The sequence below is a fragment of the Anomalospiza imberbis genome, chromosome 3 (assembly GCF_031753505.1).
Source record: "Anomalospiza imberbis isolate Cuckoo-Finch-1a 21T00152 chromosome 3, ASM3175350v1, whole genome shotgun sequence".
NCBI lineage: Eukaryota > Metazoa > Chordata > Aves > Passeriformes > Viduidae > Anomalospiza > Anomalospiza imberbis.
In genome coordinates, this window is record NC_089683.1 from 66,343,440 (window position 1) to 66,363,622 (window position 20,183).

At 37.3% G+C, this 20,183-nt stretch overlaps 1 protein-coding gene across 7 annotated transcripts in view; it reads left to right on the forward strand.

Moving 5' to 3' along the window:
* Nucleotides 1–20,183, forward strand: part of GRM1 (glutamate metabotropic receptor 1) — a 179,368-nt gene that overhangs the window by 28,776 nt on the left and 130,409 nt on the right. For all 7 annotated transcript variants that reach the window (XM_068184885.1, XM_068184884.1, XM_068184887.1 and 4 more), the window contains exon 3: nucleotides 8,731–8,980. In XM_068184885.1, the coding sequence (XP_068040986.1) occupies nucleotides 8,731–8,980 (250 nt within the window). The remainder of the gene's footprint in view (nucleotides 1–8,730; nucleotides 8,981–20,183) is intronic.

Sequence of the window (20,183 nt, forward strand, 5' to 3'; positions counted from 1 at the left end):
TCTTGTTATGGATAAATAGGATTAGGTATAGTTTTTTAGACAAAAGACTAAGATTTATTAGTTATATGTTATTCCAGATGCAATATAATTCACATCTAGAGCTGTGACTCACATGAACAGAATGTATCAGTGTCTAACAATTATATGTAAACTAAAATTTCCTTAAAGGTCATGAACTTTTAGCTCTGGGGTTGTAGTTCAGTAGCTTTTTGGACTTTTTTTCCAATGATGTATGTTAACGGCCAGAGAAGAATAAAATTTAATAGTTAATTTGTCTCTCTTAAAACTTAATAAACATCCAACAGTTTTGCCACTGAAATCTCACTTCAGTGGGAGTAGGTCCAAACACTATCTTCTCTTTCATAAGAAAATGAGTACAAAATACTCAGAAAATAATCTAATTTCTAACATCCTTTCCAGACACCTCCTGAAGTCATTGATAGTGCAGGTTATTGGGAACTGGTCATAGTATTGCTGACTCTTTATGGAGCATTTCATGATGTTTGGCCTTCTAAGTGCCAGCCCATAAAAACATATAATTTGTGACTATCTTGAGTCACTAAAATAAAATAGCCATCTTTAACTCTCAAAATTATAAGGAAAGGTCAGAAACTGACTGCTATGTGTCCTCAGGCTCAGAAAGCAGATAACCAGTAGAAATACGATTTGAAATTTTCATTAATTCCTTTATGTTCAAACCCTTATAGTAGGGTAATTGTATGCATGATTTTTGATTGCTCAAGGTTTTAAATATTGTGCTTGAATGTGAGCTAACGTAATTGCAAAACTGCCAAAGCATGAGCAGAACTGCAAATTTGCTTCTTTCCTTCTTCTTGAAATTTCTGCTCATATTAAAAACAAGGGGAATATTGTTCTCCTACTTTGATGGCACTTCTGGGTATCCTTGCTATAACTACTTTTGTAAATGATTTTACTAAATGTAATATTCACAGCAACCTTAAACCTAAAAGATATCATTATTGCAGTTGAAACTGTATTCTGACGTTTACTTTCCCCATACTCATCAAGAAACACACACAAAAAAGTGTGTGACTTTTTTCTACCAATGCCAACCAAGAGAACCAACCAACCAACAGCTAATTCTAGAAATTAGTAGATAAATTTTAATATTTTCTGAAGAGAACTGAAAGCCCCTTGTTGATAAGTCATGAACAGAAAGATGAAGTTCAACAAGCAAATTTGTTACAAGTAGTGTGTCAGCTAGGTTTGGAGCTGAAATAGCTTCATTAGAATATAAACCTCTCAAACTCCTTGATAGATACATAATAAATAATCACTGGGTGTATGCTTTGAATGCATTTAGGGAAAAAACGGCACGGTACCACATTTTGGCATTTGTCTTACTAGGGAAGTGTCATTTAGCATTAGTAGTCTCATTACTTCAGGCTGACTTCACCTGTGGCTGTATTTCTGAAAAGAATATCAAGTAGTTGTTCAAGATATTGCACCTGCTGCTTTCAGGATGAAGGCTTAAATATAACCACTTTACTGAGTGGCAGAATTGTACCTTTTTCCGTGTCTTCTTTACCGAGGTAACACTTCACTGTGGTGAGCTATTGGCAAAATGTACTTACTTTGTAATTAAGGACAAGAAGCAACCTAGCATTTAATAAAATTATTGAGTTTTCTTATTTGAAGTTTTCAAATAAGTTTTCAAATTTGAAGTTTTCACTTATATAAAGTAAGTTTGCTTATTTGAAATATAATCTCATTTCTCTATTATGTTAAAGAATAGTGTATTGTTTAATGGATGTAGTAACCATCTAATTCAACATTTCAGCTTTTTAAAAAAAATCCCTTGTACTCAATTTTGGTTAACACTAGGAAATGAAAAAAAAAAAAGAGACAGTCTGGCCTTAACAGCTCATTTTCTGCATTTCTAGAAGGGCCTGAAGAAAACAGGCTGTAAGCACAGATGGCTGAGATATGTAGTTTACTAAAGATGACTCAGTTCATTCATTTAACGTATCCTGCTGGCCTTTGTAAGGCAAGAATGCAGTTACTTGGAAAGAATCCAGGAAATTTTCCTAAGCTTAAATGAAGACAGAGTGCTTGCAGTGTAGTTTCAGTTTCTAATAATGAGTTTTCTTCTCCATAGCTAAAGGTTGGTAAGATCTCCATCCAATACAAAGTCCTTTTGAAAATGTCAAAGATATACATCTAGGGAAATGTAAGGGAAACACTGACTTCCAGAGAGCCATGGGTTGGTCTGGAAGGCAAGATGACAGTAAGGAGGACTTTGATAGTGATGTGTAGTAGCAGGCTAAAAGCAACTTTAGAACTGAGGAGATGGGTAGCTGGACCCAATCTAAGTGGTAGGAAGCAGTAATCATTCCAGCTGATCTTCAGGGGAGGGGAAAACCTCTAGTGAGTTGTGGGAGGATGGACTGTAGGAGAATAGAGATAGTGCTGAAGGGGAATAGAGATAGTGCTGAAGGCAATCTCGCCCTTGAGGAGTTGCAGCTGTACTAATTACCAAAGAGTAGGAACAGCCTTTCCCTTAACAGGTCACAGCTGTGTCCAATAAGGATGGGTGTTATAAAAGAGTGGGTCAGCCAGTTAAGAGGAGAGTTAGAGGGTTGGAGTAGGTTGGCTGTGCTGCTGTGAGGGGTGAGGGTCAGGTGGCTGTGCTAGGGACAGGAAGGAGTCAGACAGCCGTGCAGAAGAAAGAGGGAAGGAGTCAGTGCTGTGAGGAGCTGCCCATGAGAACTCACAGAGAGAAGGTATGAAAGTCTTGTGGTAAGATAATAAACTAACGGTGCCAGTTCCCATCCACTGTTGACTGATGCCAACAATTGGTGGTGTGTAGGGGGGTGGCTCCTGGCAGTGAGTAGCATTGATGTTCAACTTGTATTAAACTGTTTTTGGGGGCCAATATTTACAGGGCTTATTTTTCTCTTCAAAGCCACTGTACTCAGAGAAATTGAAATAGCCACTTCAGCATTCTCTATAAAGCAGGTTTTGGATTGTTTCTTTCTCTGTAAACCACTCAGAATGAAATAAGTGCTAGAGGTTTTCCTTTAAAGTTTGCAGTTTTACTGAGATTTTAAGTCAAGTGAAGTTTGTAATTTTGATGTTTTCTCTGCTGTTTTGTCTGGACTGGTAACAGAATCAGTGCCCACATCCACACAGAATTCCACTTATTATAGAGTAGCCAGTACTTTAGGGTTTGTGAAGTACTCTCATATGTTGCCTTCTTTGAAGTTGTCCCTTAAAAACACCTGAGGTGAAATTTACTGAGCAAAGGAAGCTTTCTCAATGTAATTTTCTACCTGAACTCTGAAAAGAAATTGTGTGGTAAAGGGCTTTAGGTAGCAAAGTCAACATTGGGTGTAGAGAGTTTGCTGAAAAAGAAAAAACCAATCCTATTTGGAATAATTTATAACTAGTAAAATGTAGCATGCCCTGACATCAGTGGGATAGCCTTGAAAAAGATATTGTGGGGAAACATGGCAGTGTTGAATCCTTGCCCTTTTCCCAGTGACAAAAAGTCTGGCAGAGGCTGCATGGTGTTAGTTCGATGGCCCTGGAAGCTGTGTACCAGCAGGGCTGCTTTCTATGAACATAGCATTTGTATTTGGGATAGACCACAATACTATACACTGGCAGATTCATTTCTACAACTTTTCTGGTTTTTTGTCAGTCTGGCTCCTTCAGGGAATAATTATGGATTTTGACTTTTATTTGTAACTCTCCCAATCAAAGGTGTGGACAAATTTATGTGAGTGGATGAATTATTACAGCTTAGAAAGTGACTACTTGTCACTTCAGATTTGTTAGCTGATACTATACGTGTTCCCAATCTGTTACTAACATACTAGCTTAAATATGATGGCTGTAATTTTTTAGTTTGTAATCAACTAACACTAGACACATGTACCATTTAATATGGTACTTGTAACAACTACATTAAAAGTAGATAACTCAATTTTTTTCTTTACTGACCCTACTCAAAGATGCCTTGTGGCGTAAGGAGGCATACAATATTGTAGGAGATAAAACTGATGCTCTTTCTGCTTTTTTTTTGTTCAGTGGTCCAAAACTTTGCTGTCTTTTAAGACTTGTATTTGCCAACTGTATAGTTATCTTATCTAATTATAGTTATCTTATTTAATCTGTTATCACTAGTTTTTACAAATCACTTATTGCAATATGTCAGGGACTAACATGACAATCAGATCATGTCCTTGCTCTGCTCTTCCCAAATAATTTGCCTTTGCAGCAGCGAAGATTTTAAAAAGTTACTTGCTGGTATGTCATGCAGTCCTCTTTTCTCTGCCAAGAAGTAGTTAATTAGTTGAGTAAAAGAGACGTCTTGCAGTGAATCAATAATGAACAATGAAACAGACTTCACACCTCCAGCAAGGTATTTACAAGTTTGGGAGAGGTGAAAAACAGATCATAATGTTGAGAGGAAAGAAGAGGACAAAAAATAGTTTCTCACTTGTTAAGGAGAACTTTCTTGCAATATGACGTGCCTCTGTAGCGCCCTGCAGTGAAACTGGAGTTTGTGGTTTTCTTATCTGGTGCATTACCTTTGCTGTGTGCTTGAAGGGTACATGGAAGTTTTTGTGTGTTCACTTCTCATCTAGGTTGTGGTTGCCATGGTTTAGAGGAATAAATGCAGCGAATAAGTCCCTAGTGGTGAGCAACAGGTGACCTCACCTGAAGGGATTACTCATGCCTGAGGTGGGTGAAGTTACTCTTGCTCCCTACATTTTGTCATTTTAATTGCATTGGAGCATTCTTCTGGGCAGAGTTCTCTGCTGAGGGTTTTGTCCATTTTGTAGGTTTTTCTTTAAATGGGTCTTAAAAATGTAGTTGGTATTTCCTAATAACACTTAAAGCTGAGCAAGAATGAACAGTCTCAGTCTTTCTCTTCAGCATTATGGTCTTTAAGGTTTTTTTTTAATGGTGATTAACCTATATTTCAAGGAAATGTTCTGTGCAGCTCAAATATGAATGATTAATAGTTCTGTATGCTATTGCCCCTAATAAATCAATAGCTGATTTCATTCAAAGATAGAGATTAGGTGGGACATTGTTTTGCTTTTAAGCCCCCTGAAAACACAACACACTGTTACATGGCTTGGGAAGACCCACACAGACATTCTATGCATCCCTCAAGAAAACAGTCTCCAGAATTCTCATAAGCACCTCAGTGCTGAGCTGTTTCTGCTCCATTTCATAAATGAAAAACAAATTATTCTCTCGATAAAGAGAATGGGGATAAATTTGCCAAACAGCAGTAATAAAAAAACCACCATAAACCTCTTAGATGGAGCTCATGGGTTCTGCTCCCTCCACTACTAAAGTGTTTATACAACTAAACAGTACTAGTTTCAATATAGCTGTGGCACAAATGTAATACTTACTAGCTCACAGGAGCAATTAATGAGGCTGAATTTTTTGTTAGTTTCTTCTTTTGTGTGTCTTCTCTTGATTAAGATAACATCTCTGATTTTTACTACAGCATCTTAATGTTTTTATTAAGATATTTAAGGCATGTATTGCAATGAGTGAGAATAATTACTACTATGCCTAACTCTCAGCAGTATCTTTAGATATGCAGATCCCTTTCAGAAATGGCCTCATCTTGAATTTTCTCAGTGGTGAAGCAAGCTTCCTTTGGCACTGAAAGAAAAGCATTATAAAAATCCTCTTGGTAAAATTGCAGTCATGATAGGTTTAGAATTTACCTTTATACTGCTGTACAGACTCTGAATGAAGCATATAAGGAAAAATTTGTACCCTTTGATTAGGGTACAAATTGAACAGACCTTAAAAAAAGGTTAAAAACGGCATGGGCTGTTTGAGACCCAATTGTAGGGCTCAAAGTATGTTACTGTCTCAGCTAGTTTTGGATAGAGGTCAGGAAGAAAATCACAATAATAATTTTGCCTTTCATGGCTGATCCTGGTAGCAAAAGGCATTTTCAGATAAGATTAGATCTTTTATTCAATGGCTCTTTCAAAGGAAGAAAGGTCTTAGCCTGGGGCCCTGATGTAACTCTTCACTGACTACAATCACAAAGATTTCTTTCATTACAGGTTTCCCCTCTCAGCTGTTGCAGTGTGAATTGAAATGGATGTACCCACCAAGCTGGTACAGATGGCTGTGTTCTTGGCTATTGCACAGACTTAATTGGTGTTTTCTATTCTATATATGCCCTTACATTGTCCATACCTCGGTAGCTGAGTGCACTGAACAATCTATGTAACATATGTCATACATTCTTTTTCTCTCTGATATTTTTCCCTGGAGGCAAAAGATGTGCAGCATGTTGTCTTGCTCTGGGAGCATGGCAAACAGATTTTAAGAAAACCTCCAGGGTCACCAAGTTTCATCTCAGGCTGTGGCAGAAACCTACTTTACATAATGCTCCTGTGAGCTGAGGAAGCTCCAGTCAAACATCAGAGTTTTTTTGTGCTGCTACTGGACAGCTGTTATGCTACTTTCATGTAAGGACTGGAAATCTTTCCTTTAGAGCTGCAGATTTCCTGCCTTATTTTTTTGCTTATTCCATATTATGTTCATGTTTTTCTTGATCTTAATTAGCTTTTTCCCTTCTAAACTCTGTCACACTTACTGAATTTATAGACACCAATCTTTCTCTTAGCATATGTTTTGGTAGGCTGCCGTACTGTTAGTATGGATTTGACTATGTTTGAGATAATTGTTATTTCATCAAAATTAAAGCTGAGAAAAATCATACCAAATGGATTTAATTTTTCATTTCTTGCAACCATTAACTTGAGCTGCAGCAGAATTAGTACTTTACTGATGTATGACAAAACCCTTCCTTAAAGTTTGGGTAAAAAAACCTGCTATATACTTTTTTTAATATGCACTGCCTAAACATCTAATAGGATTCGGTTTAGTCTCCTGTCCCTCCTTAGGTAAGTCTTTAAGAATAGCCCTACTGGTTTCAAATGAGCCTCTGTTGAACAAAGTTCCGCATCAAATTGGAAATCGATCCTTCTGAAGCATGAAGTTCTTGCTAATAGCAAGTCAGGGGTGAGGTTGTCCCACCTCAGTCTGGGACTTGAGGCAAGTCGTCAAAGCAGTATGGCTCAAACTGTACTGCCTTGGAATAAGTCCCTTGGTGACTGCAGGTCCTGGCCTATAAATACCTGGAAATGCCTCCATCTGGGTCCTTCTCAGCATATGACAAGGCCACAGTGTTTACCCAAGTACAGGGTTGTGGGATTGGGCTGCTTGGTGGTGAATTCCCACCAGGCACAGATCTTCTCTCCTCCCCACACTCATGCAGGACTGCTGCTCTGGTGTACCTCTGGCTCACAGAAAAAAAAAAAAGCAGAATTGACCTGATTGCTGAATATGATGTTGAGTCACAGGCTAGAAAAGAGGCCATTCTGCTGCACTTCAAATTTAAGAGAAACTAGGGCAGTTCAGTGCAAGGGGCTGGGGAACTTCAATTTTGTGTTTGACACTAGACCTGTCAGGTTTGTCTTCAACTTAGTATGACAATGACTGTCATAGTATGTCTGCGTAGTGTTGATCTGTGGCAAATGATCCATGTTTTTGGAAAAATGCACATATTTCTACGGAGTTTATACAGAGCGCCTGAACTGTCTCTTTCTGCATTTTCTTTCTGATGGCTATACTTTTGAGGAGTTTTAATTTTTTTTTTTTTGTGAAGAAACTTAGGCTTATTCAGTAGTCCTCCTCTTTGCAGTTTGCTGTTTCAAACAGTTGCTGGAAACAAGGAAGTAGGACCTCTTCAATCACTCCTTGCTTGAAAAGGTCTGGGTCTAGAAGTGATCAGCATATCTGATCTTACTCCCTCATTAAATGAAATAAACATTATGGATATGGATAACATCAAATTAATGATTCTCTTATTGAACCATTTCTTGTTACTGTTAATAGATGGGGTTGTTTAAATCCATCTGTTCCTCTTATGTGATGGGTGTTCATCATAAGTTCTGTGCTCATGTCATGTACAAAATATTCAGAGAAAACTGGGGGTTTCACCAGTTTCCATAACAGAAGGCACTCTGAGTTTTGTAAAACTGGTGTTTTGGCTTGCTGAAAGTATAAAGTGAATTTGAGAATCAGTTTTTACATATAGTTTGGACCACACAGTTCAAATATTTGTCTTGGAAAGGGTTATTTCTGAAGTTCTTTCAGTTAGAAAGTCTCCTAATCTATGAGAGACATCATGAAGCCTACATTTTAGCTGTCATGAACATTGCTTGGTCAAATTAGTGTGACTTTGAAAATGTTACCAGATCAGCATGTTTTAAATGTGCATCCATCTTTCATTCACTTTTGTGAACATGGACTGCATGTTATACAGACAGCTTAGAATTAAATCCTTTTTTCCCTTTCTTATTACTGTTCTCTTATATTAGCTTGGCTGTGGATTTTGCCATAGAAATGCTTATAAAACTTCACTCTTGCTGTCTGATCTGTTCCCTTTTCTACCTATCCATTCTTTATTATCCCCTTTACTATCTGTTGTTAAGTCAACGTAAGAAAAGAAACTTGCAGTCACCAGTTCTGTTGAAACCTACTGATACATGGATATCCTGTTGCTCTGCTGAACTCTGAGCATGTTCACTTTGATGGATCTCTTTTGCTCTTCCTTCTGCTAATGCTGCTTGATTTTGGAGGGGGGAACTCACTTTCCCATCACAGTTCAACTGGTTAAATGGATGATATAATTTTTTTTATTTTTGACAGGAAATTATGGGGAAAGTGGAATGGAAGCCTTCAAAGAGTTGGCTGCCCAAGAGGGTCTCTGCATTGCTCACTCTGACAAGATCTACAGCAACGCTGGGGAGAAGAGCTTTGATCGCCTGCTCCGCAAGCTGCGAGAGAGGTTACCCAAGGCTAGAGTGGTGGTGTGCTTCTGCGAGGGAATGACAGTCAGGGGCATCCTCATTGCCATGCGGCGCCTGGGAGTGCTCGGGGAGTTCCTGCTAATTGGAAGGTAAGGCTCTGAGTGTGCTTTCTCTGCCTTGCCTCTCGTCCTGTAGGCGGGCCTTTGATTTCAGAACTGTGCTGCTTAGGCTACTGGTGAGTTCCATATTTAATTGTGTGCCAACTTGATCAGTGGTGATAGCTTGTTGCTGTGCTAAATGTTAATTACTAACTCTTTTATATGGATAGATGACATTACTGTTTCTGTACTTTTGCACACTCTAGAGGAGTGTTTCATGGACAGAGTTTTAGACCTGAAGTAAGGAGTGAAGAATTCTAGTTTCAGTATGTGATCTGTGACATGTGACAAAATTTTACGTGTTTTTGTAAGAATGACCTTTCATGATTTGAAACTCCAATTGCCAAGTGTTTTTGATTACTGGAATGTTTTTCCAGTCTTAAGATTACAACCTTGCATTCTCAGTTGTACATTTTACTGTGATCTTTGCTGTTGAAAGCTGGGGCACTCGTATTATGCAGGTTGGTTTGGTTTATAAAACATCAGACTTGATGATGGCTAAATGAGTATGCATTTGTGTTTTTTATATCACCAGAGTAACAGTGCAGATAGATGTGTGTTGGACAGAAAAAGGCTGGTTTTTTTAAAATGAGAATGGTTGCTTTGCTCTACTAGAGTTTATCTTTGTAGGTATTCACAGAAATATGGTAAATTTAGTTCTATCACATACTTTATCCATTTATCCACAACCTCATTTTTGTGATAATTCTTATTTTGAGGCTTCTTTGACTTTCACCTTGATTTCTGCAATGTCTTTGTCCATTTTTCTGTCTTGATGAACATTGCTCAAATGATGAGGATGGATATTTTCTGGCTTCTGTGTTGGATTGATAATGTCTGCTTTAATCCTTCTATTTACTCTGTTTCTTTATTTGTAATTTTAACATTCCTTGAAGGAATGTTTAAATTAATTCCTTCAAAGCTTTTGTCAGTTGTTTCCATGCCTACTTAGCTTCTGCTGTCATCTGATCTTATCGGTCTTCTACCTGTCCCAGTCTTTCCCTAAAGCCTTTGGGTCTGTGTCTGTGACTGAGATCCTCTGCTTTTGCTCTGTGCTGTGGTATTGACTTCCCCTGACTGTATTGCTCCTCAAAACCCATAGTTATGGTTTCCATAAGTCAGATACCTACTCTGGCCTAAGGAATAAACTGAAAGCATTAATTCATTCTCATCAATTTTTTGTTGCAATCGTTGTTGGCTATGTATTCGAAGCTGAGGTTCTAGAGTATCTCCAGAAGGTTGTGAAGAAAAGATATAGCACATCTGGACAACTGTCAATGCTAAAATGAAACAAAGAATAAGGCTGTATTGAAAATGATGTGTTCCAGGCTGTGCATGTGTGGTTCAAGTGGATCATTTATTTTGCATTATTTGAAATGAATAATGGGAGTAACACATTTTATATATGGGTTTTCAGAGAACAGAAGAAACTGAATATAATAAAATTAGTCTCGGTGACAGCATTCCCAGTTTTTTAGTAAACACCCTGAAGCTTTGGGCAGTGCTGTGCTTTCTCAATGTATTGTCACTGTATCAGTGTCTCATTGTTCACTGATTTTGGTGCTCCCTCTTGATGCTGATTGTACTGAGACCCAAATAAATTAAACCTCCTACATAAAGCCACAAACCTTGGTTTCCTATTAGACCACTCAATCCCCTACTCCTTGGATATGTGGAAAATTTAAGGTTTAAATTTTGACTTTGAGCCCTTATCAAGCATAACACTGGTCCACAAATTTCAGTTGTTTTTCTTAGAATTTGTCCAACAGAGTAGTTTTGAGATTTTTATCAGAAATGGCCACCTACTAAATGGAAGAATGTAATTTCTTTGGAAATCACTATGTATTTTTCAGGTAGGTTTTCACATACCCTTCCTTCATGCTGGTAGTTGAGTATTGGAGATACCTTTTTAGGGCTGCGTGGGTTCTGTCAATTGTAAAACAGGCTGGTTATTGCTTTGCATAGTCTGGATTGTGCATGACAGCTGGTTGAAATAAAAAGTATTATAGGGCTTGCATATGTTATGTGCTTGCAGAACTAAAAGAAAAGAAATTTTCTTTGAATTGTCCTAATTAAGTGATTTTAAAATATGGCAAATTAGCAAACTTGTGAATAAGTAAGTTGCAGTGGAACTGCAGTGCTATGAATTTGGTCATCTATATACAAACAGGAACCAAGGCACACATTAACATTATTTTGATGTGCTATTCAATCTTTTTTATTCAAGTACCCAGCTAAGCAAAAAACTAAGAGCCTTTTAAGAACATTCTTTTAATTAAGGGAAGTGGGAGTGAATGTGAAATCAAGATTTTTTTTTTCAATAGTAAACTAAACAAAGCCTTTAGTTTACCCACAGGTTTATTATCAGCCACATTTAATCAAACCCATACTCTGCTCTGACTCACTGTAAAGAGGGAGCCTTTGCAAAGGAACACCTGGCTAAGTAGTTCTCTTCCTGCTACATCTTCAATATTGCTATTTGTCAAAGTAGACAAGAACAGCTTAGCTTAACTAAATTCTTTCTATCAGAAAGAGAGCTGGGAACTAAATTTGACTTCTGTTTAATCCCAAGTTCAGTCTCCTTTACTACTGGAAGCAGGAGTCTATTATTTTAGTGAGAAGGGAGATCCTCTCTCTGAATCTGGAGGGAGCTGGAATTAAAGCAGTACAATAGATGAGGTTACAATCCTGCCTGAGGCAGAATGGCAGAAATTCTGAAATCAACAGTGTTGAAATGTAGCAGAGAATGAGTGAAAAAATTTATTGAACTACAAAATGATAATGACAAATTTTAAAAGGGACTGATAATGAAAGGGAAAGAAGGCAAAACTTGGTCATGGCTTTTTGTATAAGAAGAAATGTTAGACTAGAATTGGAGTAAGCAAAGGCAAAAATTATGCTAAAAAAATTAACTGTACTCTTAAGGGAATTCAGGTGATAGCTCTTTTAGCAGAAATTAGTTTTGATGTGAAGAGATTATGTAGGAAGATGCTCAGCCTATGTGTCTAATCATATTTACACAGGCCACTGGGTTTTATATTACTTAATAAGCATCAATTAGATTTTGTGGGAATTTTGCAAGATTGATGAATTTCTTATATATCCCCGGAGATCATGCAAGAAAAGGTGTGTAACTGACTTTTCAGCATCTGTATGGGTAATGCAAAGCAAATGAAATAACCAGTTTTAAGAGATGCTCTAAGGTCATTGGAGAAAAGTTTAGATGAATAGTTGGAAATTGAAATGCTCTTTCATGATTTGTTTTCAAACTCCTACACTCAATGGTTTGTGTAAAAGTATGAGGAACTTTACAAAGGAAGGGTTATATTAGTGCACATGCTGTTTTTCAGTACAGTCCTTTGTAAATGATAGGTACTGCTTTACTTCTGTAGGATTTCTAGTGCGTAAGTCTCCATTAATGTTGCTGTATGGGCTGCTGTAGAACTATAAGTTTTAAGTGTCAGTAGAGTGATCTCAAAGTTGGAGTGCTTAGCAGTCAGGGTATGGTTGGATTATCTACTGTCAACCTATTTTGAAGGGCAAATCTGTTCTTTCTATGTACGTAATAAAACTAATTTAGCATAGGATGATGGAGCTTTCAGAGTAGATACTGTGGGGAAATTTTTTCCGACTGCTCCCCCTTCAAAAGCCAATATAAATAATGTTTTTGGCATTTAAATTCACACTTTCTAAAATATTGACAAGGCATTATCACTGTAAACTGTTTGGTCCTATTATCTGATATTTCTGGATAGGTGGAACTTGATTGCATCCAAGTGCAAGAGTAAACAACTTGTTGGTGAGTTGACAGAGCAATGTGACCTGATGTGGTCAATCCCTGGGCAGCAGGGTGTGTGGGAGGATTTTGGCAGACACCTAGGGCAGTTATCACCTTCCAAGGCCTGGGATTTTATGGCAAAACACACATGTAATCCCACTGAGTTGGTACAGCATTTGACAGAGGAATGCTTTGCCTACCCCAGTCAGACCCATCAGTTCCTTAGCACTGACACTATAGAGCCTTTTTCAGCTCCATCACAGCAGAGGAAGGAGGACCTCTGCACTTGAGGACACCATGGCTAAGGCAGGCACCCAAACCCTATGCAAAATAATCATCTCAGCTATCAAAAAGTGGTAACAAAGAATGACAGGTCCATAACATCATTTAGTGAGGGAAGAGGAAGAATCTGGTCAGGAAGCTGACCTTTCTGCCAGGAAAGGAAGCAGGAGAAGGAAGTGACAGAAGTTTCTCTCTCAATCTATTTTAATTGGCAAGAAATTGTTTTAATTTGCCCCAGGTTGAGTGTCTTGCCTTTAATAGTAGCCTCCTTTTCTGCATTTTAACTTGTGAGATTTTTTTCCTCCCTGTTTTCTACCTTTGTCCTGTTCAGTAGGGTAGCTGGCAAGTGGCTGGGAGAGCATTTGGCTGCTGACCAAGGTTACAGATGATACAGCTTGCACTGCCAAAAGCATGATGTTATGTGTTTCTTTCATTCTGTTCTGACATCACAAATAACCTAAGAGTATCACAAATACCACCTCACATACGTGGCTAAGAAGACTGCCTGCTTCTTGCTCCCTGACGAGTCCCTGGTGCCAGTGGCTCATGCATTACTTATCGAATGACTGAGAATATTTTACTGTTAGTGTAATATTCTTCATAAGGGAGATGACCATCAGAGGACATGACTGTTCTTTTAAATTTGACTAGCTGAAAGAAAGATGCTGTGCTCTGCTCTGCAATGCACCATGTCTTCATCACATAGGCTGCCCCATATTTATGAAAAATCAATGGCAAATGTCCATGTTCTCCCAAAGCAGCTGAAATGTTTTGCAGGGCCAATGTGGCTAATTCCATTAAGAAAAAAAAATTGCTATTTTTAAGTACTTAAGAGATTACAAAGAAATCAGTAGGAACCAACAATATGTTGTCAATGGGGGAAAAAACTATGCTTTGTTCTAGCACAGATTATCTAGGATAGCTTTGGGCCTTATAAAACTGACAAAAATAGTAGATATGGTAGAGTGTGGCTCATTATTCTGTTTTATGCCAACTTGTTATGAATGGGAGTGTGTTAAGAAAACTGGTAGTAATCCAGCACTGCCAAATGTATATGATTGAACCCAAGCCATTCATATTCCATGTGCTGTTCTTTGAGAGGGCAATCTGGGTGGTAAGACTTGGTGGTTTGAAAGTACAAAGTAGAGATGACAAGACGATGGCATGCTGAAAATGAAAAGAAAAATAGTAATTTGAGACACAAAGGTTTACTTTCCATGCATTTTGCTCTGGAAAGAGAGCTGTTTTTTCTTCCTAGTACCTCCATGACCAAAGGTGTTTAGAATGACTACTTTTAATGTTTCTGTTGTTGTTGACACTCCAAGTTAATGGAAGACTCTGTTTAAATAAGTTTTTAGATATAATCAGAGCTTTAGCTGGGTTTGGATTCAAATTCCTGGATTAAAATTGGGGTAGATTCTGCGAAATGCTGAAATAAGTTAACATTTTTCAAATACTTTCAGAGTCTAGCCGAAGTTGATGTTTAGATTGATATTTGTATTGTCAATTAAGATAGTCCCACCTGGCAACATCAGACCATTTCCTGAATATTATCAAGGTTTTTAATGGGATCCACTGCTAACTTTAAAGTCTGAAACCTTGGAACATGTCCCTAGAAAACTTTATACCTTATTCATGGTTTATTTAGTAGTTGCAGTCTATCACCCATTTACCATGACAAGAATTTAGAATCTGTGTGGATGAAAACAGAATTACATGATGCAAGAAGACTGAGCAAGCACATTTTATTTACTCTCTAGCCTACAATAACATCAATCCATGTTAAAATGCAATTGCATATTAAGTGCCAATTAAATAGCAATATATTTGAGCAGAACTGTGTTTTGAGTCTTAATAAAAAAAGCAATACTCACTTTTACAGAGACAAAAAAATACAAGGAGGATATGTATTTTTTATGGTAAGTGGGATTTATGTATTGCAGTGGCCAATTTTTTAAATATGGGGGTGTTCTTTTGTCTTTTCACTTCTATGTGATGTGAGTAAAACTAGGTTTTGTATGTAATTAAATCTCTTTCATATGGGCATCCATATGAATGAGTTTTAAAAACAGGTATTAACCCTAGCTATTTCTGTGTATACACTCAGTGCTTTAAATGAGGATGAAATGTACAGAAGTTGTAGGTGAGATACTAGTGCTTTTATAAATGATTATTAAAGTTCCAATTTATAAGTTAAGATGTTTTAATAAATATTTACTCAGTTTTTTAAAGTGATATGAAAGCTTCCTGGCTTGACAAACAGGGTGTGAAAATGTGTTTTAGAGCAATATACACTGTTTAATGGTAGCCATTAATGTACCTTTTTCATAAATGAGAGAAAGTAAAGGACTAGTGTTTTTATACTTCTGAAGATGTAATGCAATTGATTATCAAAGCAAAGGAATTCTATCTTTTACTTGCTTAAGTCACTGGAATAGGAGAGGAAACAAAAACATACAACCAAGTGTCCAAAGACAATTACCAAATGTTATGCTTAAACATTATGATGGTAAAACATATGGGGAAAAACCCCTCTCAATTCTAGATTTCTTAAACCTTCTGGGATTCTAATGCAGTTTATGCTTCTTACTTAGCAATGGAAAGCTAAGACTTGGTTCAGTGCTTTCAAATTTTTGTGGCATGGGTTCTGCAGGAAGAGTTATCTAAGCTAGTAATGTCCAAGTGTATGCAAGGAAGGACCAGCCCTGACAGAAATAACTTACCTTTAAGTTTTCTACAAAGTTCTCCAACTCTGAAAATATGCAAAAGTTCAAGATCTGCTTGTTGTCTATGAACTAATATGGATGTGAGATAATTGAGTTATTAAGTAGTGCAGTGTCTTAATGGATCATTTATTTGGCAGTGTATGTTTTAGCGTGCCCCTGCAGAAACCAGGAGCTGGATGGCTGCTGCTCACTGGCAAATGATGTTGTACTTTTATGTGAATGAATCATATTGAATTATGTTATTTCAAGGGTCTTTGCTTAATTTATGTAGGGCCAGACTTTGTCAGGCATGTCTCTGCGAGGCTGGAGTTCTTTATAAATGGTTAAGAACCTAAGCAAAGATTGTTTGTCTCACAACAGTTAAAATAAGACCCTAATTCTGGGACTTTTCAAATCTCTACAGTTTCGTTTCAGGTCCTTTTAGTGTGCAAATAGAAATAAAATTTAAAGGAGTTCTGGTAAAAAAAAAATGAGCAAAATCGTCACCCAAAATATAAAACTATCTTTTTTTTAAGGTTTATTTTCCTAATTCTAAGCAGCAAATTAATCATCTTTTTTTAAAGTGGAAAAACAGAAATTGAAGATGAATCTTACCTGGAATAATCATAATAATTATTATGAATTATTATTTAAGAATAATTATTTTTGTTTCCTGACATGTTTTGGTATAAAAATAGATTTTCCTCTTGCAATATTGGAATATATATCATCAACTCTTAGTGATACTTCCAGTCTTTGGATCACTAGAAAAACATTGATAATAGGGTTAAGTTATTGACTGAAGATAATGATAATTGCCTGAGCTGTACCCATAAAAACAACACTTATTTTGACAGGCACAAGCACACCAAGGGGAAAATAATTTATGTTGTGATTTAAGCACCTTCCTCCTAAATCCTGGAAAGGAGGGAATGAAAAGCTTTAGAGCTTCTGTGACTAATCTGTTGGCTGCACTTTCAGTGCAGAAACTTAGTGCTTGTTTAAACCTTTGACTCATTAAGCAGAGAAGGTAAAATAAAGAGCAGGGTATGAGGCTGTGGAGAAGGGCCATATATTTTCATATACTGCCTGTGTTTCATTTTTTTTTTCCTTCCCTTTAAAAATGCCCTTAAACCTAATGAGCTTTGCTGGAGAACCCTGGTACATTTCCAAAGCTGGAAACTGTGCACAGCTTTCAGCAGTCTGAGGAGATGAATTCATCTGAAGAGAAGCTGGCCTTGAAGTATCTGTATGAACATACACTGAAAATTTTAGGTTGTGCAAGTGTTGTAATCTGGCAGCCAAATACATAATGTCTCAAAAGCAGAAATTAAAGTGGACTAAAGGCAATCGGCCCATGTTGATAGATTCTTAGTCTGTTGGTTTTCTGCTGAATTTTTCAGTCAAGAAAAATCCTTTCAGTTTCCAAGGCATGGTAGGGCTTTAGGACCCAATGATGTCAAGAACTTGTTTCACAAAGTCAAAGCTGGCTCTCTCATGTTTCACTATTGCCTTTTCAGCACCACCAGCATGTTCTTCTACAGGACTAAAAGATTGGCCAGTTCTTGACCACATTTCACTCCAGTCTTTACTTACCTGCATCTTAGTTTAGTTACTTGTACCTCAGAGAAGGAGAATCAAAAGAAGAATTTTGCTTCAAAGTCTTGCAAATTCACTGCTGCCTGATAAGTGACCTGGCACTTATTTTAACTGACTTTAAACCACATGCATTATTCACTATGAGCTATTTGTGGGTAAGCTTTGATACCTAGGGCTCATACAGTTATTTTCCATGCTGGTGATTTGGTTGCATTTATTCATTCTGCGGGGAGTCAGTTTTAAGGGTTTTTTTCCTCCTGGCCCTCTTTGAGGATAATACTGGAAGGATGTAATGCAAGTCAGAGCTAGAAAGAAAAATACACTACTGTTGCTTAATAGAAATGGAGTGAGCTATTTTCTTCTGCTTTGCAGAATCAAACTTAATTCCTTCTTTTCATTCCTAAGACAAGGCTTAAAATCATCTCTTGCATGTCAACATGAGGATCAGTAAGGCTGCATGATAGGTCAGATATAAGCAATTCTGTATGCAGAAGTAAGAATGTGACTCCTGTTATGATTTCTGCTTATTTCTCACAGCAGGGTATATCATTATGAGTTGCCATTTATAATCTATACATTTTCTCTACTCTCCTTTTGGTGTATCTCTGAATATACACTTTAAGCTGTTTCCTTATTGTTATATATTACTTGCATTCTTCAGTTCCTTGCATACGGCATTTCATTCCTTACATCTTCATCCATCCTTAGTCTTTCTGCCAAATTTACCTGAGTCTGGACTTTTTTGAACCCTCCAGCACCTGCTATTTTGTGTAGTAAAAAGTCTGTAGTGCTGGTGTAATTTCCTTTCTGTTAAGTCATTAAGAGTTTTAGCATTTTCTTAATCAGAAATGTAGATAAGTAAAACTTCCTCTTGAAAGTCTTGCTCATATAAAGGAGATGCTTGAGGAACGGGTTAATTTCATGGCTCTTTTGTGTCATCTGTTTCTTTTGTGTTAGGCACATGAGCACCCTACATCTAAAGCAATAATTAAATAAACCTACCAATTGAGGAACGATGTATTCTCTTTTTGTTTGTGGATGTGCAACAAGCAGTCAAAAAAAAAAAAAGAGGACCTCCCCCTCAAAAGTAGCTATGCAGCTGTGTAAGACTGGTCCTTTTGTTGTTTTCAGCTGTTCTTGATGGGAGTTTGCATTATTGCCATTAGAAATACAAGATGGAGTATTTGTTATCATGTTAACCACTGTTGCCTTTACAGATCCGAAATACTGTAATTGACTTGAATCTGGACTCATATGCTATCCCTGGTATTTTAAGTTCTGAGGAGAAGCAATGGTATAAGGAAGAGAAACTAGGCCAGTGCTCTGACTTTGGAGGTTGACAGCTGATCATTCTCAGAGTTGCAAATTGAGTGTATGTGGGGACTTGCTAAGAGGTAACATAATGCAAGCAAACAAACCAAATGCCAAAGTCTGTTGAAAGCACCACTGCGAAGGCTGAAGGCCGGTGCCCAGAGTGGTTTCCAGTGGAACACCTGGAGTACAAGACTAGAGGTGTTAATCTGCTTGCATCTCAAAGGAATTGTATCAGCAGGGTGATTACATCGTATTTGAAATGAACCTGGAATGGCAATGGGGAGTCTACAGGATTTACGAGACACTCTCCATTGTCTCCAAGTTTAGTAAAAATAGAAGATGGTAGAGCACAATGTTTCTCAAGAGGTCTATGTCCAAGTATGACTGATTTCTTTTATCTGTTTGCCATTATGTTTATGGGAAAACTTCTTAGATAGGGAGACTTGTCTCAAGCAATTGTACAACCAGCTATTCCAGCAGGGTAACAATTACAGTTTTAGAGAAATATAGGCAGAATTGTAAGGAGGAAAGATAAAAGGCTAAGAAAGGAGAAGAGGTGGCACTAAAATGCACGAAAGAAAAACATCCATTATAAGAAGGCAAATAGAATGTGGAAGTGGGGGAGGATGAGTTAGAAAAGTCTGTATGCAAGACAGATGAAGTGATAGATGTTTGGTTACAGGCAATGATTATTTTTTTCTGATCTAGACTGAGGTATGTTAAGATACATGAAAAAGCAGAATTGTGATTGCAAACTGAAAAAGTGGTGCACTGCTAGCCCATCAGGCTTCCATACAAGAATGCTTTTGCTGAACTGAACCTCTCCAGTAAAATATTAGGGGCATGAATTCTGTTTTCATGCTGCTGTGAATCATGATTGACACTCTGGGCTCTTAAAGCAAGTGTGAAATAAGAATATCTTCCTGATATGAAGATCTTACCTGTAAAAAAGAGAAATATCCATATGTTCTAGTATTGTGTTTGTCAGTGGTGAACATTCAGTGCCTGTGATTCAAATCAAGATCTTCCACTCTTTTTTCTCCTCTGTGAAGCAATAGATCTCCTAGAATGTTGTCTGCTAATTTGTTTTCAAACCAGATGATTGACATTTCTTGTAATTTTCATCCTTGGTATAGAAATTCCAGGTGTTATTTAGAACTTCCTAAGCTATTAACTTTGAGGAAAACTAAGTGGTGCCTGTGAATTCCCAGTATTAGTCTGAATATAAGAGAATAACTTTGTACTTTACATCTGCTGGCTTTTAATTAAATCAAGTCTTTTTAATGCAATAGGGAATATGAGTCTATCTGGATTCATTTTCATCATTTATGTTAGACATAGTATCATAGTTTGTCCTCATGTCATTTTCTAACTAAATGCAGTGTTTTTAAAGTCCTGCATGCTACAAATGCTTCAGGGAAAGGACAATATTTTAGGTCAGTGAAATGCCATACAAAGAGAGGTAACCTTGGCTCATAACTGAGTTCGCTAATCACTCATGCAACTGTAATATTTA